General features: G+C 41.4%; 1 protein-coding gene across 4 annotated transcripts in view; it reads right to left on the minus strand.

The window, feature by feature from the left end:
- The window catches only part of LOC124129481 (uroporphyrinogen-III synthase-like), a 41,641-nt gene that overhangs the window by 16,972 nt on the left and 2,539 nt on the right, over positions 1–22,130 (minus strand). For all 4 annotated transcript variants that reach the window (XM_048393439.1, XM_048393438.1, XM_048393441.1 and 1 more), the window contains 4 exons: positions 20,771–20,867; positions 7,444–7,615; positions 2,217–2,279; positions 1,655–1,729 (listed from right to left, as the gene is read on the minus strand). In XM_048393439.1, coding sequence (XP_048249396.1) covers positions 1,655–1,729; positions 2,217–2,279; positions 7,444–7,615; positions 20,771–20,845 — 385 coding nt within the window. In that variant the 5' untranslated portion in view covers positions 20,846–20,867. The remainder of the gene's footprint in view (positions 1–1,654; positions 1,730–2,216; positions 2,280–7,443; positions 7,616–20,770; positions 20,868–22,130) is intronic.

Consider the following 22,130-nt stretch of genomic DNA (forward strand, 5'->3'; position numbering starts at 1 on the left):
TTTATCCTCTTTTATACTGGACGCCAAGCGGGGTAACAACAAATAGCATCTCTTAGATCACCGACCTTCCGCTCTCCAGGCAGATGCTCTATACAATAAACCATACAGGCATCTACTTGTTCTGAAGAGTCAATAACACTGAATCATAAACTGATAAACATGCTGCTAGGTGACTGGTTAATTTAGCCATCTCAGAAGGGTGGCGTTAAATTGAGAAGATCACTGAATGCAGTGGCTATAATCAGAGATACAAGGGGTTTCAATTTGTTTCGATTGATTTAGAAAATAAGCAAAAGATAAATTCAAGAAAAACAAAAGTCAACAGTTGACAATTTGATGGATAGTGAGGAAATACAAATAGTTCAAGGAATATGCCCTCAAATGAAACCTTTATTGTGTTTTCCAAAATTCCCTAACAGCAATTGGCACAAGTTTTTGATTAGAATGATACCTGTGCAATCTGAGTTCTCTTCCTGAAATTAAACCTACCACATACCCTCATTTGAATCTATGGCCCATTTGTTGTCATGGAAACCAGAACAAAATGAACAAGTAAAAATTTATAACATTAAATAAAAAATGGCACCAGCTCAAGTTTGGACTGATAACTGTGCAAAGTTTGATCATTAAGCTATGATCAAGTCACAAAATGGGATGGATGGAAGGACAGATGGATATCACTCATTCCTATAATCTTTGTGGTGGTGGGTGATAATTTTTTTCAAACACATAAAACATGAAAACAGCCTTACCATTCACCCCCCCAAAAAAACACACACACACACACACACACATTAGGCACATTAGGATTTTGTTTATTCATATGGAAGAAATTAATATTGAAAAGCATGAGTCAGGGCCTAAACTCTGTAAAAATACATGTAGCAAGGGACATAACTCTGGAAAAAATAATATTTATGGCAGCAAGTTTTAAACTCAGTCTTTATAATTATCTCTCAGGCAGGCTTCCAAAGTTTCATTCATGTAACTTCAGTAGTATCTGAGATTAGTTGTCCCTATTGTAGACATAATGTATAAAGTAAACACAAAAAATATCTTTTCTTAGATATACCAAAACATCAATAGGCACCAGTTCAGCACGTGTTTGATACTTATGCAAAGTTTCATTTAAAATATTAAATGGTTGAAAGTTATGCTCCAGATATGAATGCAACACATATTTATATCTTAGTCAAGTTTGTTGCCAGGAAAACACACCGAAACCTTTTTTTAGAAATACAAAAACATCAAAGGCACCAGTTCAGCATGTATGTGATATATTTGCAAAGTTTCATAATAAACAATCTAACATTTTCCGAGTTCTGCTCGAAATGAGACAGACAGACGGACGGAAGAGGGATGGAAAACACCCATTCCTTTCTCCCCTCTCACTTTGAAGCTCAGTAACACACATGCCTTCTTTCTGGAATATTTGCAACATTAGGTCATTGAGGTCATCATACAAAGGTAAACACAGAGGAAAAGATACATCCAACACAGTTAAATACTCAAACAGAAAGTCAAGTGCACACTGCTACCGTAATAACAAGCTATGAGTTTAATGATTTCACTTCCTGTTTGGAAAACACATGCTCAATCCAGTCAAATAATCGTGTAAGCCAAGTTCAAATATGTCCATAGATAAATGCAGTACCAGCTGAGATAACTTTTGCAAGCTCTGTCGCACTGCCTGAGTCCTCTCCTGTTGTGGTGAATCCTGCTTTCTTAGCTGAAACACAACATAAGACATTCTACATACCAATAACTTAGTTTGTCATAGAAGTTGAATTCCACCTATCTGGTTTGACTGTTACAGGGGTTAAACGAAGTTCCACTACTCTTGTTTGAGTGTCCCAGGGTAACCATCCACATGGATGCCTTGGACATTCAAGAATGGCTGATGTGCATGTCGGATGTCAAGTGGTCTATATCATATTTTCCAAATAGTCATACAGTTATTTCAAGAGATCAATCACTATCAAAAGTAGACACAAATATTAGAATGGTCACAACAGACAACTCATCAACATGGCTATTTATTATCAACCATTTGTTTCAAACTTAACTTAACTTATATGATAGTTATAGTCAATTGAATTACCTTCCTTCCATACATTAAAAGTGCTATTAGACCTCAGAATAAGATTTTAAATAGTTCATAATAGTTCTGTTACAATATTCATTTGTAGTTTGTAACCTCATGTAAATAAGCTCACCTAAAACACCAGTAGCTTTTCCAACCACATAGCACTTCATGTCACTGAATTTCTTTCCCTTATCTGAAAGAAACAATCCATTGCTACAATTAGCAACTTTGTGGTGATAAGCTAGACATCAAATCCTCAAGATCATAAGTCATATGTTATTGTCTGGTCACAGCTGTTTCAGACGTATCAGAAAACCCCATCAAGGTCTGACTTACTAATTATAAAGGAAGAGATGAACCAAATTTATTTCTTGATTTCAAATTTTGCCACTAGTCTGGTGAAATTTCACTGGGGTCAGGAAGCTTATACAGAGCCACTATGACAGCCCATATGTAAGATTTAGAATCTAATGCATGATAGAAGCTAACATGTTTATTCCACTAGTTCTGATGATAACATAAAGCAAAACCCTTAAAAATGGCAAGTTTCCACCTGTCCTCATGATACCTCAACTTTTGGGCAGTTTGGCAGAGACTATAGGATTGGTGCCAATTTCTATTGTTGCAATGACAAGGATATGGACGGACGAGTCGGGGTAAGTATAGACTGGAAAGATATGTTTGCACGGACTGCCAAGGTGCATTGGATGATGTCACAACCAGGGTTTCAAATCTAATGTGAATACTTAGGTATTAGCTGTACAGGATATTAATTTGACTGAATTTATTCATTCAGTTATCATCCAAATTGCTGAAAACAGAAACGAATATCCTTGAAAGTGAGAAGTAATAAGACACTGTTTTAAAAGCAAAATACAAAATACCTATTCAAACAGTTTAATTTACCCTTTAAAGCTGGCCTCTTTCTATGTGGTTTTTTTTTTAACAGGGATGGATATTACCGGCACCCAAGAATGTCTCCAAGGCTGCAATACCCCACAAAAATGTTTAAAATTCTACCAATAATAATAATAATAATAATAACAGTCCATTCGTATGGCGACGTCAGGATCGTGAGATTGTGCGACAGCATCTTCGAGATCGCTTTGTTACTGCTGCGGAAACTGCTCAACAGACCATGCGGACACACCAGCGACACATTACTGCGGTCACCTTGCATCGACGATTGACGAGCAGACACCCCCACTGTCACAGGCCACACAGTGAACCCATTCTGACACCACATCATTGCCGAGACTGTCTTCAGTGGGCAACACAGCACCAGCATGCTTGTGTTGTTGAGAGAGACTCGTGGGGTGGTCAGAGCATCATGGTGTGGAGTGGAAGTGGTATTGCACAGAGGGTCGGCTCTGTGGTCTTCGAGAACATCGGTCCAGGGAGAGGCAATGGTGTCACAGCAGCTCAGTACATTGATCAAGTCTTGAGACCACACGCCAGACCTCATTTGGCACGTCGCCGCAACCACGAGTTTCAGCATGATTACGCCCATGCCTGCACTGCGAGAACAACAAGAGACCTCCTCCAGCAGAATGGCATCAGAATCATGCAGTGGCCTACCCTCAGTCCCGATTTAAATTTCATTTAGCACCTGTGGGACGAGATTCAAAGATGGCTGAATGACGTCCTCCCAACCCCGACAACTGCAGCTGTACTGCGTCAGGCGTTCCTCAGAGTTTGGGCTCAAATGCCTATTGCCTTCATCAACCGCCTCATCCATTCCATGTATCGATGTTGCACGGCAGTCATCAATGCACATGGCAGACACATGAGATACTGACTTGTGATGCCATTTTCTCAGAGACTAGTGTTGTGTTTCACTTTAAGAACATTTGACACCTTGATGATCGGTTTTGCAAAATTTCATCTTTTTAATATGTCTCAAAGTATGTTTACAGTGTTTGGACAAATAAGGTGTCTCATATATCTATCTATCTATCCATGGTGATGGATTTTTGTGTTTCAGTATATATATGTAGGAGATCAGCAAGATAGGATGGTGAAGACATAACAGAGAAGCTTGAATGTTCAACTGGAAGTCAATGCAGGCGGTATAACATTGAAGTGATATGGTCAAACTTGCTAGAGTGAGTACTATTCTGGCAACTGTGTTCTGCACCCGTAACTTGTTCAGCTGGGATCTTGCTGCACCCACCAGCAAGCTATTACAGTAGTCCAACCTTGTCATAACTAAAGACAAGACAAGTATGATAGATGACTACTGAGTAAGAAATTTGCGGATGTGCCCTATGTTCCTTAGAATCAGAATACAGGTTCTAACCACATCGTTGACATGATTGTTGAGAGACAATTTCGGATCTAGGGTAGCACCAAGATTTCATACACCTGCTGCCAGGGGAATGGTAGTGTCATTGAACTGAAATGATTCAGTGCCACATTTCGCTCTTAGACCCTTCCTACCAACAAATAGACTCTCTGTTTTACTGTCAAGCTTCAACTTGTCTTCACACATCCATTACTTAATGTCACTGCAGCATTTGCCGAGTAGCAACAATACTGCATTTCATCTGATGGTGTGGGTCTGAAGACATCATTTAGCTGTGTGTCATCAGCATAGAAATGACGACTAATCTGGTGCTTATCAATTACTGTACCTAATTCCTTAGAGTAAAATGTGAATAATACTGGTCCAAGCACACAACCTTGTAGGACCACACTTGAGCAGCTCTTTCTCAGACAGTGATGCATCGATAAGAACAGTTTGATATCGAGATGAAAGATTCAACTTGAACCAATGCTATGCTATTCCATCAATCCTGAATTCATTTCTGAGGCTTGTAAGAAAACTGTCATGGTCAATGGTATCAAAAGCCACATTTCAATCTAACAGAACCAGTAAACCAACGTTCTTGTTGTCTATACCAATTCTTAAGTCGTTGAGAAACTTGATTTGAGCTGTCTCATTGCTGTGATTGGAATGATATGCAGACTGGTAAGACTCATAGAGATTGTTGCTTCACAGTTGCTTAGACAATCTTTCACCATCTGCACATTCAATTAATTTGGAAACAAAAGATAGGTTTGATACTGGGAGTACAGGCTACCAGCTCTACCTGCTCTACTACATGGGAGTACAGGCTACCTGCTCTACTACATGGGAGTACAGGCTACCAGCTCTACTACATGGGAGTACAGGCTACCTGCTCTACTACATGGGAGCACGGACTACCTGCTCTACTACATGGGAGTACAGGCTACCTGCTCTACTACATGGGAGTACAGGCTACCTGCTCTACTACATGGGAGTACAGGCTACCAGCTCTACTACATGGGAGTACAGGCTACCTGCTCTACTACATGGGAGTACAGGCTACCTGCTCTACTACATGGGAGTACAGGCTACCTGCTCTACTACATGGGAGTACAGGCTACCTGCTCTACTACATGGGAGTACAGGCTACCTGCTCTACTACATGGGAGTACAGGCTACCTGCTCTACTACATGGGAGTACAGGCTACCTGCTCTACTACATAGGAGTACAGGCTACCTGCTCTACTACATGGGAGTACAGGCTACCTGCTCTACTACATGGGAGTACAGACTACCTGCTCTACTACATGGGAGTACAGGCTACCAGCTCTACTACATGGGAGTACAGGCTACCTGCTCTACTACATGGGAGCACAGGCTACCTGCTCTACTACATGGGAGTACAGGCTACCTGCTCTACTACATGGGAGTACAGGCTACCTGCTCTACTACATGGGAGTACAGGCTACCGGCTCTACTACATGGGGAGTACAGGCTACCTGCTCTACTACATGGGAGTACAGGCTACCTGCTCTACTACATGGGAGTACAGGCTACCTGCTCTACTACATGGGAGTACAGGCTACCAGCTCTACTACATGGGAGTACAGGCTACCAGCTCTACTACATGGGAGTACAGGCTACCTGCAATGCCAGCTATACAACATGGGAGTAACTACCTGCTCTACTACATGGGAGTACAGGCTTCCTGCAATGCCAGCTCTACTACATGGGAGTACAGGCTACCTGCTCTACTACATGGGAGTACAGGCTACCTGCTCTACTACATGGGACTACAGGCTACCTGCTCTACTACATGGGAGTACAGGCTACCAGCTCTACTACATGGGAGTACAGGCTACCTGCAATGCCAGCTATACAACATGGGAGTAACTACCTGCTCTACTACATGGGAGTACAGGCTTCCTGCAATGCCAGCTCTACTACATGGGAGTACAGGCTACCTGCTCTACTACATGGGAGTACAGGCTACCTGCTCTACTACATGGGACTACAGGCTACCTGCTCTACTACATGGGAGTACAGGCTACCAGCTCTACTACATGGGAGTACAGGCTACCTGCAATGCCAGCTCTACTACATGGGAGTACAGGCTACCTGCTCTACTACATGGGACTACAGGCTACCTGCTCTACTATATGGGACTACAGGCTACCTGCTCTACTACATGGGAGTACAGGCTACCTGCTCTACTACATGGGAGTACAGGCTACCTGCTCTACTACATGGGACTACAGGCTACCTGCTCTACTATATGGGAGTACAGGCTACCTGCAATGCCAGCTATACAACATGGAAGAGCTCCTTTACATGGGAGTACAGGCTACCTGCTCTACTACATGGGACTACAGGCTACCTGCTCTACTACATGGGAGTACAGGCTACCTGCTCTACTATATGGGAGTACAGGCTACCTGCAATGCCAGCTCTACTACATGGGAGTACAGGCTACCTGCTCTACTACATGGGAGTACAGGCTACCTGCTCTACTACATGGGACTACAGGCTACCTGCTCTACTACATGGGAGTACAGGCTACCTGCTCTACTACATGGGACTACAGGCTACCTGCTCTACTACATGGGAGTACAGGCTACCTGCTCTACTATATGGGAGTACAGGCTACCTGCAATGCCAGCTCTACTACATAGGAGTACAGGCTACCTGCTCTACTACATGGGACTACAGGCTACCAGCTCTACTACATGGGAGTACAGGCTACCAGCTCTACTATATGGGAGTACAGGCTACCTGCAATGCCAGCTATACAACATGGAAGAGCTCCTTTACATGGGAGTACAGGCTACCTGCTCTACTACATGGGAGTACAGGCTACCTGCTCTACTACATGGGAGTACAGGCTACCTGCTCTACTATATGGGAGTACAGGCTACCTGCAATGCCAGCTCTACTACATGGGAGTACAGGCTACCTGCTCTACTACATGGGAGTACAGGCTACCTGCTCTACTATATGGGAGTACAGGCTACCTGCAATGCCAGCTATACAACATGGAAGAGCTCCTTTACATGGGAGTACAGGCTACCTGCAATGGCCTCGGACGCCTTGACCACTGCTTCCACTGCTCGTGGACTTGTGAGAATGATGGCTGAGAAGTCACTTAGGTTCTGTAGATGTGTCTTCAACTGATCCGAGTTGACAAATGTAAATGACAACACTGGAATGCTCACTGCTTCATAGCCATTGTTTTTTAGTTCCTGTAAAATGAGAGAGCACATATATAGTTAACAATAGGGCTGGGACGATACACCAACTGTGTGATATGTATCACGATACCTTGTTCACGATATGATACGTATCGCTATACTTGCATGTGCACTTAACTGTGGCGCGTAAGCCATTTTTTTCATTGACTGTATTGCCAAATACCTGGCACACTAATGATTAACAGTTGGCAGTGTCAGGTATGGCACAATGGATGAAAACATATATGTTTTCACTACTCATTTTCACTTGTAATTAGTGTTTGGTGTAACACTTATTCAAGAAAACATTTAAGGTAGGAATTGATACTTTTTACTGAGTGTGCGACTGTGATCGATACTTGTTACGAGAAGTAAATAAATCGTGATCCACCGATGTATCAGTGTATCGTCCCACCACTAGTTAACGATGTTAAAATTTAAGCTTATAACCATAAACATCTACATAATCAGTTTCAGACAAATTCTGTGAAAATATTTGCAGAAAACATAACTTACCGCAGAACTACAGTAAACTGGTGAGATTTGTCTTCTTTTTTCAATCAATACACTAATTTACATCTTTACATTTACATTTTATTTTTAAGCTTTACTAATATGAATCCTATAGTAAAATCCAAACAAACCACATGAACTATACTGTGCAAAAAAACCCCGCAAAAGTGATTTTAGATGTATATTTTATATACCATATAAATAATCAACAGATGGTAATTAGTTGTTCAAAATTGGCACACATCATTGTTATTGAATCAGGTTTCATAGGGCACAGGTGGACCAGTAGATTTTCAAGGTCATCTGTTCTCAATATCTTGTATGGCCACCATTACATTCCAAAACTGACTGGCATCGTGGTCCCATGGAAGCAATCAGATCCTGAATTGTGAGCTGCAAAATGTTCATCCACTCTGCCTGCAGTGTTTGTGCCACCTGTTGGATGTTCTATGGTTGTTGCTGACATGCCCGTAGTTGTGGATCCAGTGCATCCCATAAATGTTCAGTTTGGTTTAAATCTGGGGACCTGGAGGGCCATGGCAAAGCCTGGATGTTGTCATAACTGAAACAGGCTGTCGTTAGTTTTGCTGTGTGAGGTCGGGCGTTGTCCTGTTGACCTATAATGGGACGTGTGGCCGAAGAATCTCATCTGTGTAGCTTTGTGCTGTTAAATTCCCAACAACTTGCACTAAGTCTGTGCTCCATCACAGTTTTGGCCCTACTCTGTGACCTTGACACCACTGACGTCGCAGCCGATGATGCAGGTCTGTCAAATTGATTATTCGAACTGGTTGTCAAGCGTGAATACCATCAGTGCATAAATGGTTCCTCAATGTTTGGGCTGATATCCTACGGAAAACCCAACGTTTCTTATAGCCCGACAAGTGATGTTGTACGTGCATGTCATGTTGTGTGTTTCAGTGCAAGGCTCTCTCACGTGGTTGTGTTTTTGCGATTTTGCATCAGATAGCATTTTTAAGTTTTGAGGGGGAAACGGTTGTTTTTACTGCAGAATTTACCCCATAATTTTACTGCAGAATTGGTCTGGTATTGACACAATATTTTAACTTGATAACTGTTATAGTCCTGATAGTATTTATTTGGAGATAAACCTACTGTGTTTTGAAATTTGATTTGAAGTAGGTACCGCTAAAGCGCTCAGTTCCAAATTAAAATAAGAGGTATCTACTCTACAGTGGGACTACATCAAATTTCAAAACAAAGTAGGTTTATCTCCATTCTACTGTGACGGCAACAAACAGTGCTCTCTTGCATGCATAACAACACAAGGTACGAAGGTCCACAATCTTAGAACATTCCGAAAAGTGATCACAGGTAGTTATATATGAAAAACAAATATTACTAAAGTTCTAAAAAAAACATAGTCTTGAGTAGTTCAAAATAAGTGTTCAAAACACATAGTTTTTCAAAAAGAAGTTGACAAATAACCCTCCAAACTTAGTCCAAAGACAGGTGTTCTGTGCACTGTTTGGACTGACCCCAAGTCAATTCTTGGAAATCGGCAAGAGGTCATTTCTTGGAAATCAAACATGCCATTTCTATTGTAGGGGTGACAGGTTGTAGAAATAATTTTTAAAATGCTAAACAAATATATTTCTCCAACAAAGTTTAAGAATTAACATTCTACTTTATATTTTGCATGTGTAAGTCTTATTAGTTAGTGAGCAATTACCCCCAGTAAATAATAAAAAATCCAAATAAACGCCTCTCCATTCCGAATTTGGATGTGGCAGAACTTGACCTACATCACAGTTACTCACACTTCAAAACTGTCAATATGCCTGCCAATCTTTACATTTTCCATGTCTCAGCAGACAGGTAAAAAAGCCAAATGAGAACACCGGTCTATGATGTGGTTCAACATTAACCTGTAGATTCATTGCGAATGAGCCTGCTGGTACAATGTGATTACCAATGGAACTGGAGTATGACTGAACAGCCGCTTTTTAGGCTGCAGACAAGATGTTTTTCAGACAAGCCGGCTATTTTGGTACGAGGAATCTGCATGATTTGACCTGTCAATTTGAACTTTTCACGGATTCACGCAAGCGTGTGAAAGAAAATTATTGTGACTAGTGTGGCCCGGAAACAGTGGTTCGTGTATTGTGTGTTCTGAAATGAATCTCATCAATTTTGATAAAATCAAGTGTGCTTTGACTTCAGTGATGTCAGGACATTGTTTTCATCTTTCGAAAGGAGCTAGAGAATCTAGGAGTGTTTTTTTATGGACTTTTAAATCCTCTCCTGCCAAATCCTTACGGTGGTGATAGACAGAGATGGCAATGAATATCACAAAAAGATTTGTAAACAACATGTTGTCATGAATAAAGTTTCTTCAAACATGTTTTATAATGTTTTATTTTACTGTCATTGTCAGTTGTTTCAATGAGGAAATAGCCTGTTCCAATTCTGGTCTCCATAGAATGTCCCTAACAGGTTCATAAACATTTCATTTGTATGGAAAAGATATGCCTTCGTTAAATCTTGTAATGTCATCAACATAGCAGTCAGGGTTGCGGCCTAGAACGCCTAAAACATTAGATATCAAACTACCGTATTTCCTCTGTTGGATGCCAGGCCGTCTATTAATTTCGCGAGAGCCCTTGACTTGATGTGTATTAGAGATCTGGCTTGTATTTAAGACCCAGCGTGTAATAGAGGAAATATAGATACGTTTTACATATGGGGGTGATTGATCGGCAGCCACTTTTTATGAATCGATATGTAGGCAATCGATGTATTCATACGCACATTTTTTGTGTGAAAAGACTTAATATATTTGAAAGGGGTTTCCGTAGCGAAAAGGAAACGTCTTTTTAACCAATCAGAATCAAGCATTCATCAACACCATGGTAGAATTTATTTTAAATACTAAGAATCATCCATGGTTGACCCTGAACCACAATGTGGCGCTGCACAATCTACCAGAATATCATCTCTCGGAGTTTTTGGTTTCTCAGATGATGTTTGCCATGTGTGAGGAATATTGATGTTTGATTTTCACAAAATTGGAAATTTTAGTATAAATTGTATATTTATATACTTATCCTACATCTCGAAGTCCTTCTCTGTCAGTGGCTCTTAATCACAGGAAACAAGGTGTTGAAGAACATTCAGGTCCCAGGAAGGAGAGGTGCAGCTTGGTCTGCTAATTTGTAGTAATGGATGAGCAATTGTAATTCCGCAACCGAGGAAACCTTTGCATCGGAAGTGGTGGCAATGCCACAAGGTAGATTGCCAACGTGGATCCCGTAAGTTTCCGTGATGTAAATCCTCGGCGATCTGTTGAGGTGAGGCTGGGGAAGGGGTTGAAATATCACGAGCGTGACAATAAGTCAAAGACTGTCCACTTGTGGTCATAAAACCACAGGGTGGAAGAACGATAAGCAACAGTGATGGTCTACGCTACCCGCTGGGAGTAGCCTTTGGCAATGAGCGACTTTTGCTGATGCACTAAATGCAGAGATGGAGCATTGCAAGGGACAGAAGGAGCCACTGAGAGTGAGTCTGAAGTAGTAGGTCATCGTGGAGCGGAAAATGATGAAATCATTCATCGGCGAGCCTCAGCAAGGTGGGTAACCAATTGCGCGTTGGCCAATAGGGAGAGACTAAAGTCCAGCGACCCTGCAGTGAAGGAGCCCTGTTGGGGGAAAGGCATAGGCATTGAGACCTTCCCCCGAAATTGCCAACGCATCGTGCTCCCAAGCCAGGATCGGGGATGGGAGATACGAATCGGGATAGCTGAGCATTGAAGTGGGTGGCGAAGAGGTCTACTTCTGGGGCCCAATAAAGTTGGCAAATGCACTGGAATGATGTTGGATGAAGAGACCACTCGGTCGGTGATGGTCTGTTGGGTCTATGATGTTGAAGATTCCTGGAATATGCCGAGCCTGGACATGGATGTTGAGGGAGTCAAGTCGATGAGTCGAAAGAACTTGAATTTGAGATTGTTGATGTGGGGGCAATGCTCTTCGTCGGACCACCGCCCTGCCACTTGCAGATCTTGAAAGTGCGCTCCCCAAACTACTGTTGAAGTGTCTACGAACAGACAAAGGGACAAGACGAATAGCCTCAAAGTGACCCCTCCGCAAACGTTCGATGTGACCAGCCATCATTGAAGATGAGGGCGGAGACGGAGAGAGATTGGCGTGTGACAATCGTTGATCCTGATAAAAAGGCAAGAAAACATTGCAGTGGATGCAGATGAAGTTAACCCCATACAGTGAGTGCCTGCGCTGACGTTAGGAGGCCCAAGAGTTGTTGCCATTGTTGAGATAAGAATCAAACACAATCCCATGAAGCACCAGTCTTCCGCCTACAGCCATGGCTGTAACAGAAACGGCCGGAGGCAGAAATTCCCAGTTGTGCTTTTGTGAAAAGGAGTCAGTTTCCGGCCGAACATCCCCCTCGGGAATGTTCACCGGAGCTCTTGGTAAAGGAGACGGATCAACCCATGAAGAGTTTCGAGCCTCGTTGTCCCTTCTACCTCTACCGTGTCTGCGAAAGGGATTAGGTGTGATGAGAGAAGTTCTCAAAGATCGTGCTGGGCAGGAACGAATTGGGGATAGTTCCGATCTTTCTTCTCCTGATCTTCCAATTGTCTCTTCTAGAGGCGCAAAAGGTCCACAGTGACCTGGAGGCTAGAGTCTCTTTGAACATCTTCAGTGACCTGCTGGATTACATCTGCAAACAGGGAGCAGGAAGACCAAAGCTGTTGACAGAGCTTAGCCTTGAACTGATCATCCCAGTACCCCACGGCAATGAAGAAATGTCATGGAGCCAGAATGGTGAGAGAGGAGGTCCAGGATCTGCGTGAGCTTATCCTGTATCAGGAGTATCACTCCTCGAGTAAAGGCGTCCTCATGAGAAAGAGTGGTGAGATAGTACAACTAATGTGCATTCAGCCTTAGGAATAGAACAAGTCGATTCCACACGTGGTATCTTGAACGTAGTGGTGATCGTGATCGTGAGCGTGATCGGTATCGGTGAGTTGGGCCGAACAGAGATTGACTTGTATGGAAAATGTGAAGCGTTCAATAGGTCAGGATCCAAAAGATCATCCGTGAGAAAAATGTCAAATATCGTATCATCCATGATAGAAAGTAAGGGTTTGTCTGATGGAAGTGAAGAGTTGGTCTTCGATTTCTTAGATGAATCCTTGGCCTTTGAACGCTGGTCTGATAACCTGCAATGACGACGTGAAAAGCAGAATCAAGTAAATACACGTCACCACACAGTGGTGATGAGAGAGAGAATGAGTTAGCAGAGGTATACACGTGGTCAGCTCAAGCAGGCTTGCCGTGCATTGGAAACACACAATTGACCAAGCTTCTGGACATAAGCATAGAGATGCAGGGGGTGTTCGGGTGAATGATTTTATTTCAGAAGCGGGAAACATGGTTCAAGCCTGTTTCCACATAGGATCGAAGAAGAAGAAGGAAGAAATGCAAAGCGTGAAATAGGATAAGATTAAAGATTGGCTAAATATTTTAATTCCATGCTATGTACAAGTCCAAGTCTTGTGAAGGTCCTACACACATTCTGTGTTTTGCAATTTCTTAGATGAAAATTAATATAAACATTTCACAATTTTATTTTCTCTAATATATATTGCCACAAACTAAGTATTATTGTGGTGTTATACATCCCCTAAAAGTCTCATGTTCTCCCCTTATTTAGCTGCTTCTGAGAACTCCAGAGAAGAAGCTGAAAGATGATGAAGGGATGATCGACAAGTGCACACATCCCATTCCATAGGCTCAGATGGATCTGCAGTCCGAGACAGTTACATTCATCTTACATAAATATATGCATACTTCTATTTTACCATGTCCTAAATAAAAAATATGAAAGTAATGAGAAAGGATAGTGGTCAGGATCACGATTATTGCAACAACTGAAGTTAAGACTGCAATACATTGCCAAAACGCAAGAGAAGATATCAAAATACAGTAGAAAACACAGACTCTGGATAAGGCTACCATGCATCAGCCTCAGAAATTCATTTAAGACTAGTACAGAGGACAAGTGTAAACCTTATTTCATCAGTCCTCTGGGTTTGTAGCTGGTCCTGCTTAAACATGATAAAATGTTTACATTTTCTCCCTGCAGCATTGAGAACTAGTTCAGAATTATAACCAGTGATAACCCTCAATGTGGACTATGATCATTAGATTTTACTTAATCTAAATATTTGTTTACAGTTGTATACTTATCCTGCATTACTCCTTATGCATCTACTACTTTCATTATGGCAAAAACAGAGTTGTGCGATTTTCCTAGGCCGTAGAAGAAAAGTTGTTCTCAACAAGTCAACTGTCTGAAGACCAACATTGCACAGCTGCCACGTGATCAACATAAGTGACGTCACGTATCTCTGCATTACTGCTTGTCACCCGTAATTATTTTCTGAAGCTATGGTGGGGAGGCAGGCATGCTATGGGTGGGCCCATAGAAGTAGTAATGCAGGATAAGTATACAATTGTAAAAAATATTTAGAATTTCCTGAATTTTTTACTTATCCTGCATTACTCCTTAATGCATCTGTATCAGACGGTATGGCAGTGAGAATACCTTCAGATTTAATCCTCAATATTGATAAAACCCTTACAAGACACACGTGACAACAACGCCAATCAGTATTACTCATTCAATTCTGTCTACGGAAAGAAAACAAGAGTTGAGGAGTAGTCCAGGTAAAAACAGTATGGAGAAATTATCGTGCGCTAAAGACTAAAGATTGAATGACTGAGCCAAAGCTAAAGCCTGATAATACCCCAAATGGATGTGTCAAAACACTGCACGAGTCAGGTAAAAATGGCTCTGGACAGGAGTTCATTATTTGCTTTGGGGGTTGGTTGCATGCTGGGCTATAACCCAGAGCACCCAAACTACGATTGCCTTTGATGACTTTAAGTGCCACATCTTTTAAATTATGGCTAGTGAAGACAGTGTCAGACCTCCTTCCCCGATTGCTTGAAATAGAACAATTGCTGTGTTGAGCCATGGTAGAGACAACTGACCTAAAAAGATATGGTATTGCGACTGACTTCGGTCATGCACGACTGGGGAATAAACATCCATTTCCGTGTACCAAGTCTAGTCTTGGAGCGGCGGAATTAAAACTTGTAGTGCACTCTCCCTACATACCAAGCTCGAAACGGACAGCGGTAACATCGAGTTCATATAACTCACTAAGCCTTGCCGTTGTGGTTGGAGCCAAGAGAAGAAATGCCTTCTTGCTGAGGTTGAAAAAGGATGTTGGGTGGAGAGACTCAAATGGAGGTCCACGCAAATCTCGAAGTACCACATTTAAATCCCAAGTCAGGGATGAAATTTGGTCTTTTGATCCTCAAGACTGATTGAGCGTAGGGGGGGTTCCTGAATGTTGGTCATGTTACGATCCTCCAGCCTAATGGCCAACTATTAATAATGCGCCACCAAGTATGTAGTAATGGTGAGGCCTTTCAAGTGTCGTTTGGTACACAAATGAAGAAGGTACTCGGCCAAGAGTTCAGGTGACATTGTAGTGGGATCTTGACTTATCAACTTACAAAAAGTTACAAATGATCGCCACTTATTATATCATCATATAACCCCCTGGTAGATGGGCGGTGCGCCAAGGCAATAGGATTAGCTGCCTGAGCCGAATAGCCTTTAGCACTTAGTGCTCTTTAAAGATGAACCAAGCGTGCAGACAAAATCTGCCTGGCATTGGGTGGAGCAGTTTGCTGTGAGGGTGGATAAGTAGGTTCGACCACTTTGCCACTGGTAGTGGATTGTTTTCTGTGCGATTTCTGAGGTCACCTGGGTGCAGTCAAAATCAGAGAGAGGCTCATGGTTGCCTTTATTTTATGTAGAACAGGAGGCAGAAAAGTGTATGCTTTTTGTTTTAGCCCTTCCCAGGGCTAAGCCTGTGGATCTGGGATCAGTGAGACATACATCATTAGCTGGTGGTTCTGATGTGTGGCGAAGAGGTCGCTATTAGTTTGATGCAAGCCTCTGGATGGAGTTTCCACTGTGGGAGCCACCCTGTCTGGTCTGGATAATTCAACTGCAAGAATATTCCGACATCTGGGGATGTGCTGGAATAGATATTGTAGACCCATTCAATCCACGGGATGAAAGAACCTAAACGTCTGTAGCACCAGGGAGTGAGAGTGTGTTTTCCCTTGGTTGCGCAGACACCAAACCATAGTGCTGTTGTTGGTAGAGATTGCAAGTTGAGTGTTCCATAGACGTTCCTGCCAATGTGATATTGCCAGAATGAGCACCTCCAACACGAGCTTGTTGATGTGAAAAGTGCGTTGTGTGCCGGACAACAGCCCAAAGGCTGTCTGGCCCTGTAAATGAGCACCCAACCCCTGTAGAGAGGTGTCTATGAACAGGTGTAGTGTAGGGGTTAGCCTAGGGGTTAGGGAGATGCTTCCTAAAACATTAGGCTCTATCATCCACTGACTGAGGTGTGTCCTCTGATAAGGTAGAGAGATGTATTATTGAACTGGAACCTGTCTGTAGTCAGAAGGATAGATTGGTAATTGCAGGTAAGCATCCTGCAGGTGGAGACTGATCAGGGAATCGTAAGTGTTGATACTGGTCCTGAGCAGTCTCAAGGTCGTATGGCTGACACTCCATCAGTAGCGCTTGTTGAACACAGAGAGTTTGTGAATCTTCAACATCTTGTCCTTCTTGGGTACTTGAAAGAGAACAAAAGCCTGTTGTCAATGCTGGTGAGAATACAATCTCTATGGTTTCCAACCAGATGTCTATGTCAGTTCCCAGTACCTGACGTTGCTTTCTTGAGTGGAGCCAAGGAGGTGGAGCCGTGGTCGTGGGTCTACCACTACATCAAGGTGGTATCCGTAGCGTAGTACATTTAGTACAAATGCATCCGCCAGACCGATCCAGTTTTACCGTCGCAGTGGAGGCCAGTGACGCCTGAAAGTTTGAGAGAGGTAAGGAACTTGGTGCGTGGGGACGGCAAAGGTATGTCGATCATCACAAGAACAGTAGGTAACGCCCAACCGTAAGTGCATCGCATCAGTTGATCACGTGGCAGCTGTGCGAGGTTGGTTGACAGTAGATTTGTTGAGAACAACTTTTCTTCTTCAGCCAAAGACCATCTCACAGCTCTGTTTCTGTAATAAGGTACACAGTAGATGCATTAAGGAGTAATGCAGGATAAGTAAAAAATTTACTTTTACATCAGCACAATTTAGCAGCCTCGGGCTAGTGGACTAGCGTGAATTTTTATGTTTAGACACACAGACAGTATAGCGCAAACTGCGACTCTTCCACATCGAGAGCTTCTTATTACTTCACAGAGCAATGAATATAGTAATAGTAGGGAACCTGTGGTAGCTGTGTAATTATTGCCAAATCTCAATCCTTGTCAAAACATATCCCTATACATATTGTGACATGTCATATTGCAATTCTTCACTACTACAATGTATTGTTGCACTCTTAGTATATATATAAATACAACTTGTTCACTATGTTTCATGATGTCAAAACAAAGTTTTCTTCAAATTGAACATTGGACATATGCCAGCTCTGGGCTTGAAATTACTAGTGTCAGTGCTGGTGCTAGTGCTAAAATTGAAATAGAAAATATACCTGAGAATGTCTGAATGAAAATATACCTGAGAATGTCTGAATGTAAAAAGTCAATCATCATTATGAAATAACTGAGTAAGTATATCAGTGTGTATTGTACTCATGTGATTATCTCCCTGTTTGTCTAGACAATATAACAATGTTTATGTCATTAAAAGTTTGGATCTAATGGATTAGCTGCCTTTTGTTGTAATTATTGGGTAATATACTGTATTTTCTTGAGTATAGTGCGCACTTTTTTTCCAAAAAAACACAGCTGTGTAGAAGGGGGTGCGCATTATACACGAATGAGTTTTGATGTTTTTCCCCCATGGAAAGACAATACCGTGAGCATGTAACACCGGAAATACCATGTCAACAAATCCATACTGAAGTACGCAAATTAATCTTGTAATTACACTGTCTGGCTATAAAAAGTGTTCTTTGTATATCTGGACTTATGTTTGTAACTTATTTCATTATTAAACGGTAAATCAACATGTCTGGTGATTTTTTATCTCAAATTTTGAATTTGTACTGACCAAGTTTCTCATCACCCTTCAGTTGCTGGACTTCGCTAAAGGGGTACGGTGTAAAAAAAAATCTGCGCTTGGTATTCGAATGTGTTTTTTTCCAAAATATTGAATCTGCTAGAGGGGGGTGGGCATTATACATGGGTGCGCACTATACCGTATTTTCTTGAGTATAGTGCGCACTTTTTTTCGAAAAAACACAGCTGTGTAGAAGGGGGTGCGCATTATACACAAATTATGAGTTTGGATGTTTTTTTCCCCCATGGAAAGACATTACCGTGAGCACGAAACACCGGGAATACCATGTCAACAAATCCATACTGAAGTACGCAAAATAATTATGTAATTACACTGTCTGGCTATAAAAAGTGTTCTTTGTATATCTGGACTGATGTTTGTAACTTATTTCATTGATTTTATTCAAAATTCCTTATAATATTGTTTTTATTAATTTCGGCGAAATCGTGTGTGAAACGATCGGAAGATCGCACAACTCACCGTTATTAACAGCAACCATGGTCAGAATACCGCTATTGACGCCTTGAAACAAACTTTAGTTGACAGAGAATGGATACATATATCATACCGGTAAATGACATACTTTGACTCGTTAAAAGTCATATTTGTTTTTGTTTGACGATTCTATGTCAACATGAAATTCTCGCGATCACGTGATCACGTGCGCGTGAGCCTTGACGGTGACTGGTCAGACATGTTCCATGTAAAAAATAATACCCGGGAATGGCGATCAGCTGCTTCGCTTGTTATTATTATTTTAAATATGTTTAGTAAAGGTTGCAAATAATTAAGAAAATAATGGAATATATTATTCCTGATAAATAAAATAGTTTCAGATACAATTGTTGCCGATCCTTGCATTAAAAAATCTTATAAAGTTACATCATTGGGTGTGTCTTGACCAGGGGTCCGGAAACCGTCATATGCGCCGGACATGTCCGATTGGGAATCTCAAATGTCCGTTTTAAAATATTGCTTACCGGACATTTTAAAAAGTATTGTCCGGACATTCTTAAATTTTGACCGGACATGATCAACAGTTAGGACTGATTCTGTCTGCAGTTGCAACACAATGAAGATTAACTACACTGACAAGCTTTGTTTGTTTTGATTGCTGTAAATACATGATAGTCCAATCTGTCAATCACTGTAATAGGCAATAAACTGAGTTGACACTGATTAATCGAGGATTAATTACTGAGAACATCTTGTTAATTTGAGTGAAAGGTGTTTACAACTGTACATTAATACTTTGCATCATCGATGTACCTCATTATCCTCACAATGCTACGATACGTAACCTCAGACAAGAAGCGAAAGCGTGACGACAGCCAGTCGACCGATGCAGATCAGTCGGGCGGATCTGCCAAACAATGAGGATTTGCAGATTTTATTGTTTTCAGTAGCTAGTCGTATATTGAATCTTGATTGACCGCCATTTTGCTTTCTCGGACGATCGATATCCAATTTTTTTATGGTCAATAATTAAGTACAGATGAAAAAAGTATTCAAATAACTATTGCTATCAACGATATTTTAGTATTTGTGATTAAAATATCTGTCTTGTTTTTAAAAAAATCTTTAGTTTAAAAAAAACCCTTTTCCCGTGAGGTCACGTGATAACCAAATATGGGATAATAGTCTCGATCCAAATGTTACAACGCGTACACTTGAGCAGACTCATGAATATAACTCATGAATATTAATTAGACCGTTCACTACGTTAACAGATCGTTATTATAACAGAAACAAACGTATTTTTTCCATGTAAATCTAAAATGATATTATTTGTTATTAATTGTCCGGTAAATTAAACAATTTAAATTGAAACAATTCATAATTCATCATATTATGAATACGTAAACTTGTAATGTGTGTGAAAAGTCGTACTAAAATACGCTATTTGAAGGGGGCGTGGCCTAAATGCAAATGTCCGATTGGGATTTTAAATTTTCCGGACCCCTGGTCTTGACCGAATCACCGGTCGATTCCAAGAAAACGTGTGTACAGCTGATTGCTGTTTCCAGCTTAGTTTACGAGAAAATACGCAAGGTAATCTTAATCCCTAAATTTAAAACAATGCCTAGCAGAACAATAAATACTATTTAAACGGTAAATAAACATGTCTGGTGATTTTTTATCTCAAATTTCGAATTTGTACTGACGAAGTTTCTCAGCACCCGTTCGTTTGCCGGACTTCGCTGAAAGGGTACGGTGTAAAAATTTTCTGCGCATAATATTCAAATTTCTTTTTTTCCAAAATATTGAACCCGCTAGAGGGGGGTGCGCATTATACATGGGTGCGCACTATACTCAAGAAAATACGGTACTCAAGAAAATACGGTAGACAAGGCTAGACACCTAAATTGAAAATGGCACACTGTACTGCCCTTGGGCACACCTTATTCATTTTTATTATTTCAAGCCCTGCAGGTATATATACAGTTGGCCAAAACAGCATTGTGAAGAATATTCCCAACCTTACCTTAGCAAACTTATCTTCTTCTTTCTCCTTAGTTGCCTTGAAAAGCATAACCAGCTTGGGTTTGACCTCCGCCATGATGGGCACCACCTTGGTGTATCTAAACATGGAAAAATCATATTAAATCAACATATGCATGTATGAGGATCTATGTTATTAGCACTCATGTCTGCACTGTTAGAAGCACCGACCACCTCACAACAATGTGCAGACACTGAGTGGAATCACTCATGCTTTGAGGATTACAGGGTCTTTGTGTTACCACTACAGCTTACAGCTAGGGTTACAGCAAGTGGCCTAATTATAGGTCAAACTTTCCATTACAAGTGGTCAACAAATTTGTAGGAATAACCAAGGTGGGTGGGATCTCATAGCCATTAAGTAAAATCAAAACTGGCACTCATGGAAACTCACAGAAGTTTTTCATTTCTTTACGTCAGTTGAAGCTATTGACAGTCTTGCGGTCATAAATGTCACCACCATAGGGAGTAGGGGTTAGCATAAGTCCACAGCAATGTGAGCTGTGCTTGAAGGGGACTAAATGGCTCAGGTCGTTTTGGACTTGCATGATTGCATGACACTGTATCTGGTTTAGATTTGTGTAATCATCAAAAAGCTGGAATATTTTTTAGTGCAGTGTAATAGACAACAAACAAAAATGTCAGATATTTAAGAATTGAGTGAGTGAGTGAGTTGGGTTTAACTCCGCTTTTAATAGTATTTCAGTTACATCATGGCATGTCAGCTTAATGTGGGAGGAAAGCACGAAGTGATGCAGGTCTCAGACGTTTACCACTTCGGTGAAACCAACGAGCACGGGTATGGTGCTGACAAACCTAGAAACATAATCGGGGCGAACCTGGATTCAAACCCACAATCATAGATTTATGGCGTGCCCAAGGGACGCAACTCTGCACAGCGAATTGGCCACCCGTGACTGGGTCACTCATGCCCCCTTACATCTTCCCGAGGCAAGTGAGTTAACTGACTATAAAAGTCCAGTTTCCACCCTTGCCGAACTAGGCTGGTATTATGGAGTTACATTTTGAGTGGTCTATGCATAGTCCAATCATAATCGCGCACCGAAATCGAAATTCGGTTCGTAAAGTGTCATGCAGATTTCGGTCGACTGCAGGATTTGCAAAGCATGTGTACCGCCAACTCATTGTCAACAGATATTTTCTATATCTTTTCATGTTTTTAATCGAGGTGCTCACGTGATTTGATGCACTTCTTGATGTAAGACTTGTTTGATCACAATATAGATCTTGATTATCGATCAGATCGTCTTGACTGGGCGCCACCGATTTGTTTGAAGCAAATGCAAGTGATACGAGAGGTTGAATCTGATTGGTCAATAGGA

The sequence above is a fragment of the Haliotis rufescens genome, unplaced genomic scaffold (genome assembly GCF_023055435.1).
Source record: "Haliotis rufescens isolate VD_foot unplaced genomic scaffold, xgHalRufe1.0.p SCAF_12, whole genome shotgun sequence".
In the NCBI taxonomy this organism is placed as follows: Eukaryota; Metazoa; Mollusca; class Gastropoda; order Lepetellida; family Haliotidae; genus Haliotis; species Haliotis rufescens.